The 22571-nt window shown below is 43.6% G+C and overlaps 2 protein-coding genes across 2 annotated transcripts in view; one reads left to right on the plus strand and one right to left on the minus strand.

The window, feature by feature from the left end:
- Positions 1 to 10077, plus strand: part of chpt1 (choline phosphotransferase 1) — a 30221-nt gene extending 20144 nt beyond the window's left edge. Inside the window, exons 5-8 of the mRNA XM_078417117.1 lie at positions 1353 to 1484; positions 1579 to 1737; positions 4788 to 4913; positions 6021 to 10077. Of these exons, the coding sequence (XP_078273243.1) occupies positions 1353 to 1484; positions 1579 to 1737; positions 4788 to 4913; positions 6021 to 6149 (546 nt within the window). The 3' untranslated portion in view covers positions 6150 to 10077. The remainder of the gene's footprint in view (positions 1 to 1352; positions 1485 to 1578; positions 1738 to 4787; positions 4914 to 6020) is intronic.
- A 4912-nt stretch (positions 10078 to 14989) lies between these two features.
- Positions 14990 to 22571, minus strand: part of gnptab (N-acetylglucosamine-1-phosphate transferase subunits alpha and beta) — a 45590-nt gene continuing 38008 nt past the window's right edge. The window contains exons 20-22 of the mRNA XM_078417118.1: positions 20689 to 20856; positions 18151 to 18241; positions 14990 to 16561 (exon numbers count right to left, since the gene is read on the minus strand). Of these exons, the coding sequence (XP_078273244.1) occupies positions 16484 to 16561; positions 18151 to 18241; positions 20689 to 20856 (337 nt within the window). The 3' untranslated portion in view covers positions 14990 to 16483. The remainder of the gene's footprint in view (positions 16562 to 18150; positions 18242 to 20688; positions 20857 to 22571) is intronic.

Raw genomic sequence — 22571 nt, forward strand, 5'->3', positions numbered from 1 at the left:
AGCACAAGAGTATAGGTATAGTAGATTACACTGGGGCAATACACAAACGTTTCAGTAACCTGATAATGCAGGACTACAATGCTGAGAACTATATTCTCTACTCTGTATCTACCTCTTTGTTCTATTACTTGAGTTTGACTTGATTGTATGTATATATAGTATTATTTGATTGGACAGCATGCAAAGTTTTTCACTGTACCTCGGTACACTTGATAATAATAAACCTAAACATTCCTTTATAAAACTTAACAGCTTTGAGCTTTGCCATTCCACCCAAAAGACCTCCACTTGATGCATATGAACCTTCTCCTTATCATCCAACCTCATCGTACAACCATTCCAGAGACTCAGTAAACTCACTCTTCCTGGGTAGTTATTCCAGTCTTGAGTGTAATTTACTTTACCTCTGTCTTCGCTCCACCACAGTTTGGGTGTTACTTTTATTTGTGAAGTTCTTTACCAAGGCAGGTCCTTAACTGAAGGAGTTTTCCCAGTGTTGGGGAATTGAGAACGAGAGGACATAGGTTTATGGTGAGAGGAGAAAGATTTAATAGGAACCCGAGCGGCAACGTTTTCACACAAAAGGTGGTGGGTCTCTGGAAGAAGCTGCCAAAGGAAGTTTGAGGCAGGTACAATAATGAGGTATATGGATGGGGAAGGTATATGAATAGGAAAGGTTTAGAGGGATATGAGCACATGCAGACAAATGGGACTAGCATAGATGGGGTATCTGGGTTGGCATGGATGAGTTGTGCCGAAGAGCCCATTTCCCTGCTGAATCTCTCTGTCTGTGATTATTGTGTTTAGGAACACAAATGAGTTTTGTTACAATTCTTCAGCCTAGGGCAGAGATTTCTCAGTGCTATTTTACAAGTACTGGGTTGCGCGCTTTGAGATAGTGCCCTTGCTTAGAAAGTGCTCCATTTCCATGTACATTCCAATGTGGTGTTGACACAAAGTTTGTGTTGCTTTTTGTTATGTTACATTCTGCTGCATGTGGACATCCCCCATAAAACGTTACGCGGGATGGCTAGAGAAAGGTAATACACACTTTCTGAATGTGTTCTGATCATACCGAGTGAGTACTGTTCAGAGTGAAAAGTGAGATGGTAGAGACTGACATTCACAGATTCTTTTTGCTGAAAAGAAGTGCTGATGTTTTATAATAAAAATAAACTGCTGGTGTATACCAAAGATACATACAAAGTTGCTGGAGTAACTCAGCGGAGTAGGCAACATCTCTGGAGAACATGATTAGGTGGCGTTTTGGATCGGGAGCCTTCTTCAAACTGATGTTTTGATGTTCATGCTGCTGTTACGCATGGTTACAGCTCTTATTTCTTCCCACAAAGATTCCAGTATTAGGAATACGGATGAAAATACTTCCAGTGTTTGGGATAATCAGTGGAGCGATCTATTCCTGTACCAATTACTTCCAAGTCATCTTTACTGGAGGCATGGGCAAAAATGGCTCCACAATAGCGGTAGGCAAATAGCAGATTATGGCAGATCTTCATGTTGGTGCCAGTCTCCGGCTCCTGATGTTTATTGTCACGTTTCCTTCTTTCCTTTTCCCAGGGAACCAGCGTTCTCTCGCCAGCCTTGCACATCGGGCTTGTTTTAGCAATGGCCACAATGATCTACAAGAAATCCACTACACATTTGTTTGAGGAACACCCTTGTCTCTATGTCCTGGCATTCGGATGCGTGGCTTCAAAAGTCACCAACAAATTGGTGGTACGTTCATCTTAAACCCATCTCAATGACAGCAGTTCACCTGTTACTTTAATCAAGTCTCATCATTTGGCATTGTCGCAGAGTCATACCGCACTCCACTTAACTCAACCATGCCGGCCAACAGATCCCAGTTTCCTACATTTGGCCCATACCACTCTGAACCTATCCTGTCCATGTACCCATCCAAATGGTTTTACAATACCTTCCTCTACCTCTTCTTCTGGCAGCTTGTTCCATATACTCACCACCCTCTGTGTGGAAAACGTTGCCACTCAGGTCCCTAGTAAATCTTTGCCCCCTCACCTTAAATCTATGTTTTCTGGCACCTGATTCCCCTACCCTAGAAAAAAAACTCCGTGTATTCAACCTATTTCTCTCATGATTGTATGAGAGAAATGAGATTGTATCCCTCATCCTCCTGCGCTCCAAGGAATAGTGTCCTAGCCTGCCCAACCTCTCCCTATAGCTCAGGCACTCGAGCCCTGGCAACGTTCTCGTAAATCTTCTCTTCAGCCTTTCCAATAACAAGGTGACCAAAACTGAAAACAATACTACAAGTGTGACCTCTCCAGCATCTTGTACAACAGTAAGGTAACAGATGTCATCTATTGCATCTGCTCCTCCAGATGTCATCTATTGCATCCGCTGCTCCAGATGTCAACTTATTTACATCGGCGAAACCAAACGCAGGCTCGGCAATCGCTTCGCTCAACACCTGCGCTCGGTCCGCGTTAACCAATCTGATATCCCGGTGGCCGAGCACTTTAACTCTCCCTCCCATTCCCAGTCTGACCTTTCTGCCATGGGCCTCCTCCAGTGCCATAGTGAGGCCCACCGGAAATTGGAGGAACAGCACCTCATATTTCACCTGGGCAGCTTGCAGCCCAGTGGTATGAACATCGACTTTACCAACTTTAGATAGTTCCTCTGTCCCTCTCTTCCCTTCCCAGATCTCCCTCTATCTTCCTGTCTCTACCTATATCCTTCCTTTGTCCCGCCCCCCCTGACATCCATCTGAAGAAGGGTCTCGACCGAAACGTCGCCCATTCCTTCTCTCCCGAGATGCTGCCTGACCTGCTGAGTTACTCCAGCATTTTGTGAATAAATCCCAACTTCTATACTCAACTCCTTGTCTGATGAAGGCCAGTGTGCTAAAGACCTCCTTCACCACCCTGTCTAACTGCGACGCCAATCTCTGAGTACAATGTACTTGAGGGTTTATCGAAGATTCACTCCTTTGTAGAAGATCATGGTGTCCTAACCTTCAATCCCAGGCACTGGCATGGCCAGCTCTGCATACCTGAACCAGCTCCATTTGATGGTGCTTTCCACATAACTGTGGGATGTTTGGTCTGGTTTAATACTGTTATATAAACTGAGATACAGTTAAGAAAAATGTGTTTTGTGTTCTATAAATGCAAATCTAGCATACATGTGTACAACAGGTTGTGCAAAACAGAAAATAAGCTGTATGCATAATAGAGAGAAACAGCTACAGAGGAAGTGCAGATTAAAATAAAAAGTACAAGGTGTAGGTTGGAAGATATGGAAATTCATTCTTGGCTTATGAGAGATCCGTTCAATAGTCTGAATACAGCAGGGAAGAAGCTATACATGCATTCAGGCTTTTGTATCTTCTACCTGCCGGGAGTGGGAAGACGAGGGAGTGACCTGGGTGTGAGTGGCCCTTGGTTATATTGGCTGCCTTTCAAAGGCAGCGTGAAGTGTACAGGGGGTCGATGGTGGAGAATCTGCTCTGTGTGATGGACTGGCTACAACTGCAATTGCTTGTGGTTGTGGGCAGGGCATTTGTCATACAAAATAGCAATGTGTTCACTGACAATTTTGTTTTAACAATAGTCAATAGTCGTTTATTTGTCACATACACATAAATGTGTAGTGAAATGAAACATTACCCGCAGTTCAACAATAAGACCAATAAGAATAATCAATAAAAATGCAATAACACATACAATCATAAACTAACACCAAACAAAAGAAACATCCATCACAGTGAGTCTCCTCCAGTCCCTCCTCACTGTGATGGAAGGCCACAATGTATTTTCTCTTCCCCTGCCGTCTTCTCCCGCGGTCAGGCTGTTGGAGTTGCCACGTCGGGGCGGTCGTCCGCAGTAATAATCTGAAATGCATCTGAAAGTTGCACCTCAGGCTCCTATTAAATATTTTCCCCTCTGGCTCATGGCCTGGGGAAAAGGCTCTGTGCATTCATGCTATCTGTTCCCCTCCTCATGTTATAAACCTCTATAAGATCACCCCTCAGCCTCCTGTGCTGTAGAGCCGTGGGTAAAGGGGAGATGGGGCAGTGCTATGTGGCTAGGAATGCGTCTTTCAGTTTACTTGTATGGACCCTGATTAGGGCTGGTGCTCCCTCTGAAGACCTTGGACCAGACACCAATCAATGTTTAGCTCCATGTGTGAGTCTACGGAAGAGCATCAGGTTTGTTTTGTGTGTGTGGCTTGTTTGTGTTCATTCACACCTGTCGCATTCAGAGGTTGGTGACATCTGTCACTTTCTGTTTAGTTAACAAATAATTAAAAATATCATGGTGCAGGCTCCCATCAGAGAAAAAAACGCAAAGTGCGAGTCAGGCAGCATCTGTAGAGGGAATGGACAGGCAGCGTTTCATGTCAGGAACCTTCACTTCAGACTTAAAATGTCGCCTGTCCATTCCCTCCACAAGTGCTGCATGACCCGCTGAGTTCCTCCAGTATTTTATTTTACTGAAGACTCTTAACATTTAGTTTGGTCCATTGTTGTGACGTGTACCAAGGTACAGTGACAAGCTTTTATGTTGCCTGCTATCCAGTCAGCAAAGAAAAACTATACATGACCCGAAACGTCACCCATTCCTTCTCTCCTGAGATGCTGCCTAACCTGCTGGGTTACTCCAGCATTTTGTGAAATAAATACCGTCGATTTGTACCAGCATCTGCAGTTATTTTCTTACTTCACTGTCTGAGGTGGGTGTAAACTGTGCACTAGCATTTCAGATTACTTTATAACGACACACTTCCCTGTAATTTTGTAGGTGGCACACATAACAAGAAGCAAGATGAAGCTACAAGACACAGCATTCATCGGACCCGCACTGCTCTTCTTCAATCAGTACTTCAATAGCTTTGTTAATGAGTATTATGTACTGTGGGCAGCTATGGTGAGTACCTCACCTTCACCTAGCTTGGCTAGCATTTCAGCAGAGATTACACAGGGGCATGGATAAAGCGAACGCTCAGTCTTTTTCCTTGGGTAGAGGATTCTAAAACTAGAGGGCAGTCAAGCCATACACAGGTAGTGCCGAATGAAAAAAAAACAGAGTGTAGAATATAGCGTCACAGTTACAGAGAAAGTGCAGATAGAAAAAAGCGCAAGGGCTGCACTGAGGTGGGTTGCACAATCTGGACTACACCCTACCTAATGGGAGGACTGTTAAGTAGTATGATAGCAGCACGGTGGCACAGCACTGGAGTTGCTGCCTTACAACACCAGAGACCCAGGTTCGATCCTAACTACGGGCGCTGTCTGCACGGAGATTGTGCGTTCTCCCTGCGAAAAACGTGGGTTTTTTTCAGTTGCTCCGGTTTCCTCCCACACTCCAAAGACATACAGGTTTGTAGGTTAATTTACTGTTGTAAATTGCAAACTGTCCCTAGTGTGTAGGATCGTGCTAGTGTATGGGGTGATCACTGGTTGGCACGGACTCAGTGGACCAAAGGGCTTGTTTCCAAGCTGTATCTCTGAACTAAAACTAAACAGAGGAGAAGAAGCTATTCCTGAATCTTTAGACTTTAGAGATACAGTGAGGAAACAGGCCCTTCAGCCCACCGAGTCCGCGCCTATCAGTGATCGCCCCTATCAGTGATCGCCCCTTACACTAGCACTATCCTATGCACTAGGGAGAATTTACAGAAACCAATTATCTTACAAAACTGTGCATCTTTGGAGTGTGGATGGGCGGAGCATCTGTAGAAAACCCACGTGGTCACAGGGAGAACTTTCAAACTCCGTACAAGCAGCACCCGTCGACAGGAGCAAACCTGGGTCTGTGGCGCTGTGAGGCAGCAGCTCTACCGTTGCCCCTCCCTGCCGCCCGTGGTGTTACATGCTTTCAAGCTTTCGTATCTTTCGCCTGACGGGAGAGAGGGAAAAGAGGGGATGACCGGGGTGTGAATGGTCCTTGATAATGTTGGTTACTCTGCTGAGGTGGTGGGGGGAGGCTGGATTGTGTGATGAACCTTGTGAGCCCTGTTCCGGTACCTTTCAGATCCTGTCCCTGTGCGACCTGCTGCTTTACTGCACGACTGTCTGCATTCAGATTGCGTCACACCTACACATCGAGGTCTTCCGCATCCCGCTACGAGCAGCAGAGCAGAACCAGAGCCACCTCGAGTGACAACTTGCCCAGCAGGAGGTGGGAGGAGCGGCACGGGACCAGCAGAACATTGCCACCATGATCAACCACGAACCCCACCCCTCCACGTTACTCATGTGTAATTACAATTTAAATGATCTCAATGTTTTGATAATGAATGGGAAGGAACCACCTCATCTCCTTGCCCATACCTCGGTGCCAAAAGAGTGTGTAAATACATTTGCCCCTGTAACAGCAACTCCACCATGAATGCACTCTAACCACTCGTGTTGGTACTCCTGCTTGCCACCCCGGTAACCTCAGCACAACATAGAACAGGCCGTCTGAAGAAGGGTTCCGACCTAAAAACACGAGTCTGAAGAAGGGTCCTGACCCAAACGTCACCCATACTTTTTCTCTCTCTCTCCAGAGATGCTGCCTACCTGAGTTACTCCAGCACCGTGTTTATCCTTGGTGTAAACCTGCAGTTCCTTCCTACACATAGAGCAGGCCCTTCGGCCCGCAGTGTCCGCACCGTACATGGTGCTTTATTGACCATGGGAAGAAATTAGCAATTGCATTTCCTAAAATCTGAAGGCAAATTGAATCTAATGAAAGCTAACTGGAGGGCACATTCCATCCCCTGCAAATGCCGTACATCCTCAGTGTTTGGAGTTGCATGATGCAGAGGCACAGGATATTTGGAGGGAGAAGCTCGGTGTTAGCGGTGAGCTGGGCTGAGGTATAACTCGAGGTCGAGTGAACCTCTCGTGGGGAGGAGAGGGGATTAATCGAATCTGACTTTCGCCCAGGCAGTTCTCTGGCTATTCCCCGTAGAGGGCAAGTAACCAGTTGATCCACCAATAACGTGCAGTCAAACAGGTCTGCTGCCTTGTGCAGGACGGCAGAAACCCAGTGATCAGAGCCGCCCTGTGACTCACAGAAACGATTGTGTTTGCACACACAACCAACCGAAGTCTAACATTGCATTGAGAACGGGAAATCTCCTCCTCCTGTTGGGCGAATGTCTTTGTCTGAAACACTAGAACACTACTGGGTGCCCTCGCTCCCCATTTTATTTTTGTTCTGCAAAACCGCTTAAAAAAATCTGTCTCAAGGGGGGTAGACCCACTGCGGGTTGGTTCTGACTATACCAATGGTTTACGAGTTCTTTAGTTCTGAGATGCAGCACGGAATCAGGCCCTTCAGCCCACTGTTTCATGAATTAAGAAATTCACTTTCATAAATTAGGAAATTAACGCATGTTGAAAATTAAGCATTATTAAAATAATCTACACTAAAATAATGGTGGCACAGTAGTGCACTGGTAGAACTGCTGCCTCACAGCACCAGACTCCTGGTTCAGTCCTGACCTTGGGTGCTCTCTGAGTGGAGTTTGCATGTTCTCCGTGCGATTGTTGGGGGTTTCCTCCGGGTGCTCAGATTTCCCCCCCACATCCCAAAGACGTACGGGTTTGTAGGTTAATTAGCTATCTGTAAATTGCACCCAGTGTGTAGAACTAGTGAAATGGTCAGTGTGGATTCAAGGGCCCTGTTACCATGTTACATCACTAAACTAAAACTTTTTCATACTGAGTTTCTATGACAGAAGATTCCAAAGTTTATCGAAGTTATTGTCGAAAGTAATTTTCTGACTTTGATCTTTGCTGTTGGTGTCTGAGGGGAAATAATGATGTTGATACTCATAGCCTTCGATACCACAGTCCACGGGATTGTCGGTTTCTGTACATCCAGTAACTAAGTCTCTGCTGCTGTTGTGTCTGTCTCCATGCTGCTTCTGTTCTCTAAGGGCCTGGTTGCCTAACTTAATTAATAACAATTTTTTTTTAACTTACATTTTTTTGGTAATCAATGATTGAATTACAAATTAATTGAAGAGCATAAAATTCAATATTCCAAAAATTTGGAAATGTGTTTTTAACTTTTGAAAGTCATACCGTCACATGCAAAACTCTGCCGTTAAATATGGGAGCGTGCGGGAACCGGGGAGCTGCCAGTTGTATTCTGATCCATGGGGACAGCTGGAGTTGGGCAGATGCAGGCTTCAGAGTCTGAGGCGTGCATGGTGGATCCATGTGTGGGCCGGTGGTGTAAACAAACCATTCATCATGATGAATTTCCAAAGTTTGACCGTTCTGTAATCACCGCCACCGCCCAGACCACAGTCATCACCAGCACCTTGTCAAGGGACGGGCAGCATCAGTGGAGGGAGTGGATGGACCTGATCTGGCACTCTTTTTTCCTCCTTTTCACCTCCAACCTTTCTCACTTACTGCCAATCCCCCCTCACCTGTATCCACCTGTTACTTGCCAGTCTTTGTCCACCTCCACCTCATTGGGTTGACTGTAATCATGTATAGTCTTTCCGCTGACTGATTAGCATGCAACAAAAGCTTTTCACTGTACCTCGGTGCACGTGACAAACTAAACACAAACTTTTTCAGTCCCATCCCTCCACAGATACTGATTAACCTGCAGAGTTCCTCCAGCACTTTGTGTTTTGCTCAAGGCTCCAGCATCTGCAGTTCCTTGTGTCTCAACCTCTTGTCAAGGGAATTAGGGATTAAATAATGACAAGTGTGAATTTTACTCTAAACTACCGAAAACAACCAAGTGAATTATGTGTTATCTGGGATGAAGATGCAGTTTCTAAAGATTAGCTAAGATAGCTTTGGTTCATGGTGTATACTGTTGTTTAGTGTAGGTTACATAGAGGAATTATGGGTTTGCAGTCCAGTAAATGTTGCTCTTCATGTATAACTGAATTATAAACTGAATTATAAAACGTGCAGTTTCTCAGGTTGTGATATTTATAAAGTGGCTGAGAGAAATGATTTAGTTCAACAGTCACCAAATCTTGCATTTTCTTTGTACCTTTCCAATTAAACTAAAAATCAAACTTGCCTAAGTATCATTAACTTTCTTGTGCTGAGCAGAATGACAATGTGACATCTTCTCAATCGGTATTTTGGAGCATGGAGAATGTCTCAATTAATCAAAAGCAAAAGAGGCTATTCGGTCCTTTGGGTATGTTCTGCCTTATTCCATTCATCTGACCCATCGTAATAATCCTTACTCCACAAACATTGAAGAATGAGGGAGGCCCAGTGGCACAGAGGATAGAGCTGCTGTCTCACGGTGCCACAGACCTGGGTTTGATCCTGTGCTGTCTGAGTGGAGTCTGCACATTCTTCCTATGACCACGTGGGGTTTCTCCAGGAGCTCCGGTTTCCTCCCACATCCCAAAGATGTGTGGGTTTGTGCCACTGAGTGCACTGCCATCCTTGAAAGCTGATTAATTATTTCTTCAGGTTACCTGTAGAATACACCACTGATCCTTGCATTTGGCTCTTGGCCCAAACCACCAAGAGCCCGACCCATAGGTCATTCAGCCCATTGAGTCTGCTCTGCCATTCAATCATGGCTGATCTATCTATCCCTCTTCTCCCTGTAACCCTTGATGTCCTTACTATTCAAGAATCATGGAAAGTTTTCAAAGGATGGTAGAAAGTTAACGAAGTAGAATAATTTTCTTGCTCTTGTCGCTGTGCTGTACCTGGATAGTACAATAATCAGCAGGCACAATCAGATGGTACAATAACTGTATGTAACGAATGGTTCCTCTTTCACAAACATCCTTTAAGTTAATTTTGTTGAAAAATAGATACATTACAGGATTATGCAACTGTACCTTCACAGTATTGCAATGGTGGCATCAAAACCATGGAAAACAAAAAAAGAAAAACAATGAATTGAAACAGGGAGAGAGGAAACTAGTTCTTAGTTTCTCAGAAGGAACTCACATCAAACTTTTGAAGTTAATGATATTGTAGGAGCTCTATTGTATGAAACCGTGTCCGTAAGTCAGGTTGAAATGTTCTTCAGTCTGAAGAAGGGTCTCGACCCGAAACGTCACCCATTCCTTCTCTCCCGAGATGCTGCCTGACCTGCTGATTTACTCCAGCATTTTGTGAATAAATCGATTTGTACCAGCATCTGCAGTTATTTTCTTATATGAAATGTTCTGAAGATGTGTACAGACCTGAAACGTCACCTATCCATGTTCTCCGGAGATGATGCCTGGCCCACTGAGTTTACTCTAACATTATTTGTCTATCTTTGGTATAAACCAATATCTGCAGTTTCTCTAAACTAAACTAAACTGCTCCGCCAATGCTGAGCTGGATGTGAATCCCATGTCAAGGTTTGCTGCCACAAACGTACCCGACACACCCAGCTGTGCATTGTCCCAGCTCCACACTCATCCCCTCTCACTGCACCTCACCACTCGTCATCCAACCATCTCCTCTGCTCGGCCCTCGGGCCACATTGGGTGTGTGGGTGGCTCCGTGATGTGCAAGTTGCTGCTAGAAACCTCTGGCGAAAGTGAATGCTGAGAGCTTGCAGTGTGCACAGGAGCTGTTTTATTACATCGATCCTGACCTTTGATTTTCATGAAAAATCACTCGCTGAATCCCTTCAGCAGGCAGAGGAAATAGTTCATTTAGTTTTAGATTTTTAGTTTATTTAGATCTAGTTTTTTTGTTTAGTTTAGTAACTTTTTCACACAAAGGGTGGTGGGTGTATGGAATGAGCTGCCAGAGCCAGGTACATGGATAGGATAGGTCTAAAGGGATATGGGCCAAACGCATGCAGGTGGGACTAATGTAGATGAGACAGGTTCTGGGCGTGGGCAAGTTGGGCCGATGGGGATGATTCCACGCTGTATGACTGATTCTAGCTTGAGTTTAAGTATTAATTCAGTTACGTCACGTGTACCAAGGTAAAATGAAAAACTTTATTGTTGCGTGCTATCCAGTCAGTGAAAAGACTACACATGATTACAATCAAGCCATCCACAGTGTACAGATACAGGATTAAGGGAACAACATTTATTGCAAGATAAAGTAAATAAAGATTTATAAGAGTGGGGCAATTGTAATGAATGAGAGCAGATCCACTTCTGGGACCGGCACACAGTGTCGCCTGGCTTGGGTTCCATCTTGGCATGCTGATCGCTGCACTTCTATATTCCTCTCTCTGAATTACTACTTTCATTCATCTCACTTTACCTACAATAGGCTCTCTGTGTGAGTCTGAATGCAGCCAGTCAGAACAACTAGCGTTTATTGTTTTGCAATTTCAACCTTCCCTCCCATACTTTTATTCCCCTGCCTCTTCCCTCCACCCCATATGTACACACATTTCTCCCACTATCTCCCATCTCCCAAGTCACCTCTACCCCATTGCGAACATTGGACTTTGGCTCGTGAACTGATGAACGACAATGCTGAGAATTATATTCTGCACTCTGTATCTTCCCCTTTGCTCCTGATATGAACTGATTGTAAATATTTATGGTATATCTGATCTTTTTGGTTAAGCTTTAACGAAGCTTTTCACTGTACCTCGTACGTGACAATAATAAACCTAAACCCTGCTCCTTCTCCATACTCTCATCTCCCATCCCCGAGTTGTACACTGTTGAGCGCAGAGTGACGTCTGTCAACACTTCAAACATGAAGTGCAGTCAGTTAATCCCATCACGGTATCTCTGATCTTTATAATCTTTACCAAGTACCCTGTTGAAGGCACCACTTGAATCTTGCTTTTCCCTGTCGTTCTCATTAGCTTTTATTCCATCAGAAGTAAAATAAATTTAAACATGGGTTCATTAAATAGTTTGTTGCTCTAAAACCTTCGTTTTTCCAGTCATTAGAAAATGCTAATTATATCTTTTCCTTCGGCAGGATTCCCTATTTAGCTAAAATATAGATATTAGTATTGTACAGCTCTAATTATGAACTCTGCTACCACTGCTAATCTTACATCTGATCCCTTTCAATTATTGACTCTCCAGATTAGCCCCCTCAACGTGTCCATGAATCTCTTCAATGAAGGACCCCTCTGAAGCTCTGCACCATAACTCCTTTGGTTCTGCAGGCTTCCAAAAACTATGCAAATACTATCAATAGGAAAGTTTGTTTCTCTCCAAGTTTACTGTGGCAGGAAGTACAGAAGCCAGAAATCACATTAATTGTCCTCTGGGGACAATCCTGATTTCAGCACGTCGACATCCTAACTGTAACCATATGCTTTCTCCCTGGCTGCTCTGGTCTTCTCACATTATCCCAGAAACTGACATTGATTGGTATGGGTTCATTATTGTTCATTATTGTCACGTGTCACAGTGAAAACCTTTGTGCTATTCATGTAAATCATAACACATTAATCATTTAATTGGCCACTGTAAATTACCATTAATGCATGGATAAGTGGCCAAAAAAAGGAATCAATTAACATGAGATTAGGAGAATGAGGGGGCGACCTTATTGAGGTGTACAAGATCATGAGGGGCATGGATAAAGTGAACAACGCTCACAGCCTTTTCCCAGGGTACAGGATTCTAAAATTAGAGGGCACAGACTTAAAAGTGAGAGGAGATAGATCTCAGGGGAAACTTTTTCACTCAAAGGATAGTCTGTACCTGGAACGAGCTTCCAGAGGAAGCTGTAGATGCAGATACAATTATGATTTCTAAAGGACATTTGGACAGAAATATGGATAGGAAGGGTTTAGGAGGAATTTGGGCCAATTGAAGGCAAATGGGACAAGTCCAGACTGCCAACTTGGTCAGCATGGGCAAGGTGGGCCGAAGGGCCAGTTTCCATTCTGTATGGTTCTCTGACTGTGAAAGCGGGCAAGTTACAGGACTGGAGGAATCAGGCATCGAGGTTGGCCACACGCTCAAACAGCCCAGCAACAAGCCTCGTCCCAATAGGTTTGCTAGGATGTTTTGAAAACATGTCATATAGAGCAGTACAGCACAGGAATAGGCCTTTCAGCTGGCAATGTTTGTGCCAAACATGATGCCAAGACCAACCCTGCACATCAGGTCAAGTCAAGTTTATTTGTCACATACACATACAAGATGTGCAGTGAAATGAAAGGTCACCCACAGTCCAGCAATAGAGCAATAAAAATAAACAATTTCACACACAATCACAACCAACACAAAACACACAAAAAAAGAAACATCCATCACAGTGAGTCTCCTCCAGTCACCTCCTCACTGTGATGGAAGGCCAGAATGTCTTTTCTCTTCCTCTGCCGTCTTCTCCCGCGGTCAGGCTGTTGAAGTTGCCACGTTCCAGGCTGCGCCGGACGGTGAAAGGTCCGCAGCAGGCCGACCCAAGCCCCGCGATCCGGGGCGGGCGAAGATGCTGCCGCTGCACGTCGGGGCTCCCGACATTGAAGCCCCCGCCGGGCGGAGAAAAAAACCCGCGGCCTATTTCAGGCTGCGCCGGACGGTGAAAGGTCCGCGGCAGGCCGACCCAAGCCCCGCGATTTGGGGTGGGCGAACACGCTGCCGCTGCCGGAGCTCCCGATGTTGGCCCCCACCCAGGGGCCTGCGAGCTTCCGACATCCATATCCCTCCGTATTCATTGATAGTTGTTCATTGTCATGTGTACCAAGGTACAATGAAAACTAGTGAAAAACGTTTTTGTTGCATGCTATCCATGTGCCTATCTAGAAGTCTTTTAAATACCACTATCGTATTAGTCTCCACCACCACCCCTGGCAGGGCATGTTATATGAATCTGTCTTCATGAAGTGAAAAAAAATCATTGGATTCATGACAATGATTCAATGGTGCTTTATTTGTCACATGTGCAACTGCAGTGAAATTATTTTTGCACATTCACACATGCATGCGTCGCCATGTCTTGGCACTATTTCCAAAGTCCAGTCCGCCCACACGGATAATATAGAACATCGAACAGTACAGCGCAGGAACAGGCCCTTAGGCCCACAATGCCCGTGCCGAACATGCCAAGTTAAACTAATTTTCGCTGCCTACACGTGATCCATATCCATCATGAACTTCATCGTGCACTGAACGGTATTACGTTCCCACACGGTGGATGGCTCGATTGTAATCATGTAGTCTTTCCGCTGACTGGTTAGCACGCAACAAAACCTTTTCACTGTACCTCAGTACACGTGATAATAAACTCAACTCCACTCCCTGCATATTCATGTGCAGATCTAAATGTCTCTTACATGTCATGTCACTGACTTGTGGGATTACAGCTCAGGACCTATGAGAATGGAGCAGTGGCTGGGAAAGCATCAAGAAGCTCAGGTCTTCAGAGCAGGAGCAGAAACAGGGGAGGTACACAACCCCCAACTTGCAAACACCAGCTGCCCCTCATCCCCAGAGGCTGCTTATGACAACACAATTGGTGTTGTCATAAGTGGTGGGTGTATGGAACAAGCTGCCAGAGGATGTAGTTGAGGCAGGTACTATAACAACATTTAAAAGACATTTGGACAGGTACATGGATTGGAAAGGTTTAGAGGGATATGCGCCAAACGCTATCAGATGGGACTAGTGTAGATGGGGCATCTTGGTCAGCATGGGGCAGGTTGGGCTGAAGGGCCTGTTTCTGTGTCGTATGATTCTATAATGTGAAGGGCAACTGTTTCCCTCAGAGGGTGGTGCTAAATAATAAACTAAATAATAAACTAATAAACATTTGGACAGGTACATGGATAGGATGCGTTTAGAGTGTTATGGGCCAAACGTGGGCAAATGGGATGTGACAATGAAGTGTAGATGGGGCATCTTAGTGATCATGGTCAAGTTGGGCTGAAGAGCCTGCTTCCATGCTGTATCACTGTGACTGACTGCCACGCTGGCCTGTGTGATTACAGACAGAATTAATTTGATCAGGTAATCACGGCTCAATGTGATGGAACTGATTCAAAGGATATCAGATGAAAGAATCAAAGTGAAGAACACCAACAACTGTCAAATGTTTCCACAATTTCATTACGAGTCCATGAAAATACATCATTGCTAAAAATAAACCCATGACTGCTGTATGACAGCATGCAGAGCTGCCTTGGGATCTTTTACTGCTATTAAATGGCTACATGTTTGATGTGAGCCTGCTTCAAGTACTCACTAAAATGAACAATGGCAATATTCCAAGATTTAATTCAAGACAAGGGAAGCAGTTTCTGATAGATGAGTGCGCTGACACAGTGGTGAAAGAAGGGTATTTGTATTTGAAATCTGAACATTAGTCACCATCTTGCTGCCAACATTTTATTTTGAATTCAATGACCAGAAAAAGTGAACAATCGTACATGTATTCACACTGCACAGAGATATAACACCAATTGCTGTGAAAAGTATAAAAATGGCTCTCCAGTAAAAACAGATCACCTCAAACATCCAAGAAACACAATAAAATTTGGCTTTAACCTACTCAAACTACAAAATAAATAAAGATCTAACGCTGGCCACTGTAACCTGCACCAACCACAACAGGTACTTGGGTACAGAGCCGTGTGGAAGGCTAGTGACTGGAGTGAAAGATGAGGTTAGATTTAAACATTCAAACTTTTTATAGGACGTTAAAATAAATCATCTAATGTATTTCACATTAAAATAGAAGTACAGGCACCTCGAGTTTTAGGTCTGTTTGATTTATGTGTTTTTGAAGTAACGCACTTGTTCATTTATTACCAAAGCCTGATTTACGCGCTCATAATTATGGAGTAACACACTCAAATGTACAGCCTGGCAGTGTAGTCATGTATCTGTTTAACTTGAATTATGCGCTGCTTTTCAATAACAAAACCCCGGCGTAATACGCAAGATGCCTGCACCACCATGTAGCCACTTTGTAGATCAACTGCAATGTACCCATAGTTACAGCATTACATTAGATGTACTGTAACCAAGTCTGATGCACAGATCCACACCCCGTACGGGACCTGGCACTAGAATCAACAATGCAGGTTCTTTGCAGACCTCAAAGCAACACTACAACCACCTTATTTTACAATATATTGCAGGGAGAAAAGAGATCCATTTAAAAAATATATATAGTGCAGTCATTTAACGTTTCAGTCTGAAACAGTTCAACACCTTTTCTGCAGAGTAGGATGGTGCATCTTACACGGAGTGGTACATCAATGAGTCGTGTGGAGATGGCTCCAACAATTTCCTTTGTGATATCGATTTGTCATCCTTGTTCTGGGATTCTTGCGATTTATTTTCATGCTTTCAATAACTTTTGAGAGAATCCCCAAGGGGCAACAACCAAACACGATCCCATCTCTGGCATTCAGCGAGAATGCTCACGTTCTGGAGTCAAGCGTTCCAGACCCCTGGTCTGCTAGTTTCCTGGGTAATTAATTACCCACGTCCGTCCCTTTGAGTCAGTCAGAGACTTGTTTGCTTCCGTCAGTTATTTAACTCATCCTGCCAAATATTTTCTTGTTCTTGCAGGACAAATGTCTGAATAGTGCATTAACAATGTCGAAGCATCGTTCTGTCCCTACACGCTGCTTCGGTCAAGAGCGACATTCATGTGTACTCGCCTTCTTGGGAAAACTTTGCGTTTTAGTGCAATTAACTGAAATAAAAACAGTAAGCAATCTTAGTTTAGTTTAGAGCTACAGCGTAGAAACAGGCCCTTTGGCCCACCGAGTCTGCGCAGACCAATGATTGCCCATGCACTAGTTCTATCCTACACACGGGACAATTTACAGAAGCCAATTAACCTACAAACATGCTCCTCTGAGGTGTGGGAGGAATAGATAGCACCTGTAGTCAGGATCGATCCCGGGTCTCTGACGCTATGAGGCAGCAACTCTACCGCTGCACCACTGTGCCGCTCCAAATCTTACAAAATCTTTTTTAGAGCTAAACCACAATATAATTGCCTGCACTTAGATAACTGCAGGGAGCAATAGATCACGCAAAACTACATTAAGGCAGGCACTGAGTTTATCCACAATATGGTAGGTCATTATTAATTTTGTGTGAAATGTTTAATTGTGCAGCTTTTTATTTCTGCACTGAACAAAATGATGTATTAGTCAGTGACTAATCAGAGGGAGATTAAGAACTGCAGGTACTATTGAAATGTTTAAGAAACATTTAGACGAATACATACTTAGGAAAGGCTTGGAGGGATATGGGCCAAACACAGGCAGGTGGATATAGTGTAGATGGGGGATGTTGGTCAGCATGGGCAGGTTGGGCTGAAGGGCCTGTTTACATGAAGGCATGACACTAACTACATAGTTTCTTACAATTTGCCAACCACAGCACCATAGATACATAAAAAATAGGTGCAGGAGTAGGCCATTTGGCCCTTCGAGCCAGCACTGCCATTCAATGTGATCAAGGCTGATCTTCCACAATCAGTACCCCATTCCTCCTGCCTTCTTCCCATATCCCTTGATTCCACTTGCCCCAAGAGCTCCATCTAACTCTCTTTTGAATGCATCTAGTGAGTCGGCCTCCACTGCCTTCTGAGGCAGAGAATTCCACAAATTCACAAGTCTCTGGGTGAAAACGTTTTTCCTCATCTCAGTTCTCAATGGCCTACCCCTTAATTCTTAAACTGCGGCCCCTGGTTCTGGACTCCAACATCGGGAACATGTTTCCTGCATCTAGCGTGTCGAATCCCTTAATAATTTTACGTGTCTCTATAAGATCCTCTCTCATCCTTCTAAATTCCAGCCCATACAAGCCGAGTCGTTCCATTCTTTCATCATATGACAGTCCCGCCATCCCGGGAATTAACCTCGTGAACCTACGCTGTAGTCCCTCAATAGCAGCTGTAGAACACAAAGTGCTACAGTAATTCAGCGGGTCAGGCAGCATCTGTGAAGAACATGGATATGGGACATTTCGGGTCAGGACCCTTCCTGGTGTAATGGGAATTACAGACATCATTATGTTGGGTTGGATTTCAGCAGCTCCTGCACGGATTGACAGACTCTGAGCGCAGTGCTGAGGCCCAGCCTTGCTCAGATTCCCCTCAGATCTGACACCAGATGTGAGTTGCATCATATCAACGGGGAGGCAAAGGTGGCATTCTTTGGTCTCATTTAATGTGGTTCAGTTTAATGTCGCTAATTTTAAGGCAACTATCACATTAGAGCAGATCTACCTGTACTTGAGCGTATCTATGAACATTTAAGGTTTACCCACCTGTTCAGCAAAGAAGGAAGAAATTGTGAAAACAATTAGAGTCACGAGCACACAATGTGTCCAGAACTTCAACTTGTCTCTGTATGCTCTCCTGCAGGGAAACATTCAGAATCATTATAGTTAATTACTTTAACTACAAACAGTAGGCCTTACAACTAATTGACTCTTGAAACTTTGCATCACTGCAGCCGCGAAACATCAGCTTTTAACTTTGTGTCTACTTCAAGCCAAATCCAGGTCTGTTCACATGGGCTATTTGGCCCAGCATCTACATTTTTAATGCTCTTTTATTTTTGTTCATTCTTTCATTCATCACAATGTTTTTTGTTTAATTTAGTTTGGAGATACAGCATGGAAACAAGCCCTTCGGCCCACCGTGTCCAGGCTGACCAGTGAACATTAAGTGTCACTAACACTATCCTAGGGACACTTTACAATTTTACCAAGCCAGTTAACCTTACAAACCTGTACGTCTTTGGGATGTGGGAAGAAACTGGAAAAAAAACCCATGCAGCTCATAGGGAGAACGTACAAACTCCATATAAACACCCGTAGTCAGGATCGAACCCCGGGTCTCTGGCCCTGTAAGGGAGCAACTCTATCGCTGCACCACCGTGCCACCCCGACTAAGACTGAAAAGAACTCTAATGATCAAAATTACTACACTGATTTTTTAGGAAAAGACAACATCTTTAATATTTTAACTGTCATATTGTCCAATTCACCTCTACCCCATTACGGACATCGGACTTTGTCAATGGAACTGATGCAGTACCGTGCCGACAACTATATTCTGCACTCTGTATCTTCCCCGTTACTTTTTGCAGATGTTTGGTGTGTATGTGGTTGTGTGTGGTGGTGTGCGTGTGTGCATATCAGCATGTAAAACAGAAAAAGACAACATGTCTTAAAACATGTAAAACAAAACCTTCCACTGTGAATTCAGGCTTTTACCCAGAGGAGGGGAATCCAGAATCTGAGGACATAGGCTCAAGGTCAGGGGAGAAAGATCTAATAGGAACCTGAAGAGTATTTTTTTTCCTGAATAGGAAAGGTTTAGAGGGATATGGGCCAAACACAGGCAAGTGGGACTATCGTAGATGGAACACTTTGAACAGCATGGGCAAGTTGGGCTGAAGGGCCTGTTTCCATCTTTTATGAATCTATGACTAATCATAGAGACCTAACAAACTTCCATCTATTTTGTAGTGTTGACAATTGGAATTATAAACTTCCTAGCAAATTAAACGGTTGGAATGGTTTGGCTCCGATAAATCACTGCCCTTTGTATATTAATAAAACACAATGTATTTTAGAATCAAAATTACCATAACATTACCCTGGTGTTTATAAATAGTTGTGTAATAGTCTGTAATCAAACTTATTAACAGTGAGTGTAAATAGGCCAAAGATGGCTCATTCCCCTCCGAGATAAACTGATTACCACTGGTCAAGTGAGCTTTGACATGGTTTTATTTTGTATAAGCGGAAATAAAGGGAAAAGTTGAAACGCTGCCTAACCCGCTGAGTTACTCCAGCATTTTGCCTCTTTTTTTGTAAACCAGCATCTGCAGTTCCTTGTGTCCACATATTAGACTCTTGCCTGCAATTACCAGGCATTTCCCTGCCCTTCTTAAAGTGAGGAATGACATTTGCCATCCTCCAATCATATGCTACATAATGTCTGACCAGTGAGGGTCTAAAAATCTCACCCAGACCCCCAGCAAGACCGCACTCCAAGTCTCCGGGGGACTTGCTGGTGAGGTGTAGTCTACTGCCATATTTTAGTTTTAGTTTTAGAGATGCAGCATGGACCATCATGCACATGCAAGGGAGCCACTCTGCCGCTGCACCACCGTGCCGTCCTGCCCTGTGATTGAAACCAAATTATAATGTTTTTTAAAAGCCCATCAAGGCATGGTTCCCTGGGATTACAAAACCCAGGCAAGTTCTTAGGCTGGCGTAAAGTTGCAGTCTACATATCTTCCTACGAAGCTGCTCCCCGATGATGTCAGGATTAGCGAGTTGAGAGATACACCCAAACCAGCAGGTTCAATGAGAGAAATAAAATTGAAGTACGAAGCATGAAATGAGAATTCTGAACAATAAACATTTGTCATAGGCCCTTCGGTCCAACTTGCCCAAGCCGACCAACATACCCCATTTACACTAGTCCCATCTGCGTGAGTTTGGCCCATATCCCTCTAAACCTTTCTTATCCATGTACCTGTCCAGAATATCTCTTAAACATTATGATAGTACCTGCCTTAACTATCTCCTCCGGCAGCTAGTCCATACATCTACCACCCTTGGTGTTTCCAATTAAAATGGGTAGGTACCCCAAACAAAAAGAAAACACTTTATAAACCTATTATGTAGGAAGGAACTACAGATGTGTAGGAAAGAACTGCAGATGCTGGTTTAAATCAACGATAGACACAAAATGCTGGAGCAACTCAATGGGACAGGCAACATCTCAGGAGAAAAGGAATAGACACTACGTTCTTGTAAACATATTACTCTCTTTGCTTCACTCACCATTCCCGAAGCTCATGCATATGGAGAAACCGGTTGCGGTACTCCCTTGACAGCTCAAACTGGGATGCCACGGGGAACAGTGACTCGTAGAAATCTCGAAGCACTGCCTTCACTGTGGCTCCATCCTTTTGATTGTGATCAATGTTGTCATTTAAACAAATAAATTTCCTGTTGGAACACAAAGAAGCACAATTAAAACGAGGGCTAAATGATCGTTCATTATATATTTGAACAGCACATTGAATATTCTTCAAGGGTCATTATTTGCAGCATATTTAAGAGAGAGATTCAATATATTTTAAGGTATGCCACTGCCACAAACCAATCATCGACTCGAATGCACATTCTTGATATGGATCTCATTTAGTCTAGATGCTTCCTCTGTGAGATTTCCCCCACGCCCTCACACACCTAGATCATTTATGCTGCATAACAATTTTCTACACTATGTTTAAGGTTATTAAGTTCCCAATATAGGTCTTGCTGAATGTTGGATGTGCATGTTAAGGTAAAAATCACACGCAATATGCTTGGTTTTCATTATCTCTGTAGAAAAGTCTATCATTGCAAGTCCTTACTCCACAACCGTTACACATTTTTATGCATTTATCTGTTTTAAAGATTATTATGGATTCTGTTTTTTCATCTGTTTCTGGTGCAAACAAGTTATTTATATGTTTCCTCCCACACTCCAAAGACGTACAGGTATGTAGGTTAATTGGCTGGGTAAATGTAAAAATTGTCCCTAGTGGGTGTAGGATAGTGTTAATGTACGGGGATCGCTGGGCGGCACGGACTTGGTGGGCCGAAAAGGCCTGTTTCCGGCTGTATATATATGATATGATATGATATGAGCAATCAATTTTTGTCATCAATTTCTTACCTTTTGGTCCTTGCTACTCACTAATCTTTTGACAATTTTCCCCAGATGATATTATGTTTACACACTTTTTAACACCAATCTCAGCTTTATCAAGCATCTTCCTTTTAAGCGGCTTACCAAATATCCTTTGAATATCCATAAAATTTTCCCAACATTTTTTCAATATGTATTATTTGCCCGATTTCACTGCACACCAACTACTGAGTTGTCATACAACTTTCTTAGTTCTATTTCATGAATCTGACATTGCATAACTTCAGTGCAATCTTGTTAGTGATCACAGTCAACTTTGATGCAAAAACCTTTTTACACATCTGCAAGAATCAATTTGGAGCTTCTCCTCTCCATCTATTCAAACATACGCTAAGTTTACAAAGTTGACAAACTGTCACATGAAAAATAAAGCACATTTCCCTTACTTTTTTTAAGTAATTCACATCTTATTCACATATAACGTTGCAGCAAATGAGGTGTGTCAAGATTAGGATAGGTTTTCTCCTGGATCCCCCTCATGTACCATTTGCCTTTCGCTATTGTCACAGAACCTGGCACACATATCGAGGCCATACAATGTATTCTTAGTGGTTACACAATTCAAAATAATGTATTTAAATATTGTACAGCATTTCAAACAATGTAAAGAAAGTATTGATAGTTTAGTTTATTATCATGTGTACCAAGGTAGTGAAAAAACTTTTTTGTTGCATGCTATCTAGTGGAAAGACTATACATGATTACAATCGAGCCGTCCATGTGTACAGAAACAGGATAACGGGAATATCATTTAGTGCAAGATAGAGTCCAGTACAGTCTGAGTGGCTCCAATGAGGTAGATGGTCGGTCAGGACCTCTCTCTAGTTGGTGATAGGATGGTTCAGTTGCCTGATAATAGCTGGGAAGAAATTGTCCCTGAATCTGGAGGTGTGCATTTTCACATTTCTGTACCTCTTGCCTGATGGAGAGGGGAGAAGAGGGAGCGACCGGGGTGAGACTGGTCCTT

The sequence above is a fragment of the Rhinoraja longicauda genome, chromosome 20 (assembly GCF_053455715.1).
Source record: "Rhinoraja longicauda isolate Sanriku21f chromosome 20, sRhiLon1.1, whole genome shotgun sequence".
Taxonomy (NCBI): Eukaryota; Metazoa; Chordata; class Chondrichthyes; order Rajiformes; family Arhynchobatidae; genus Rhinoraja; species Rhinoraja longicauda.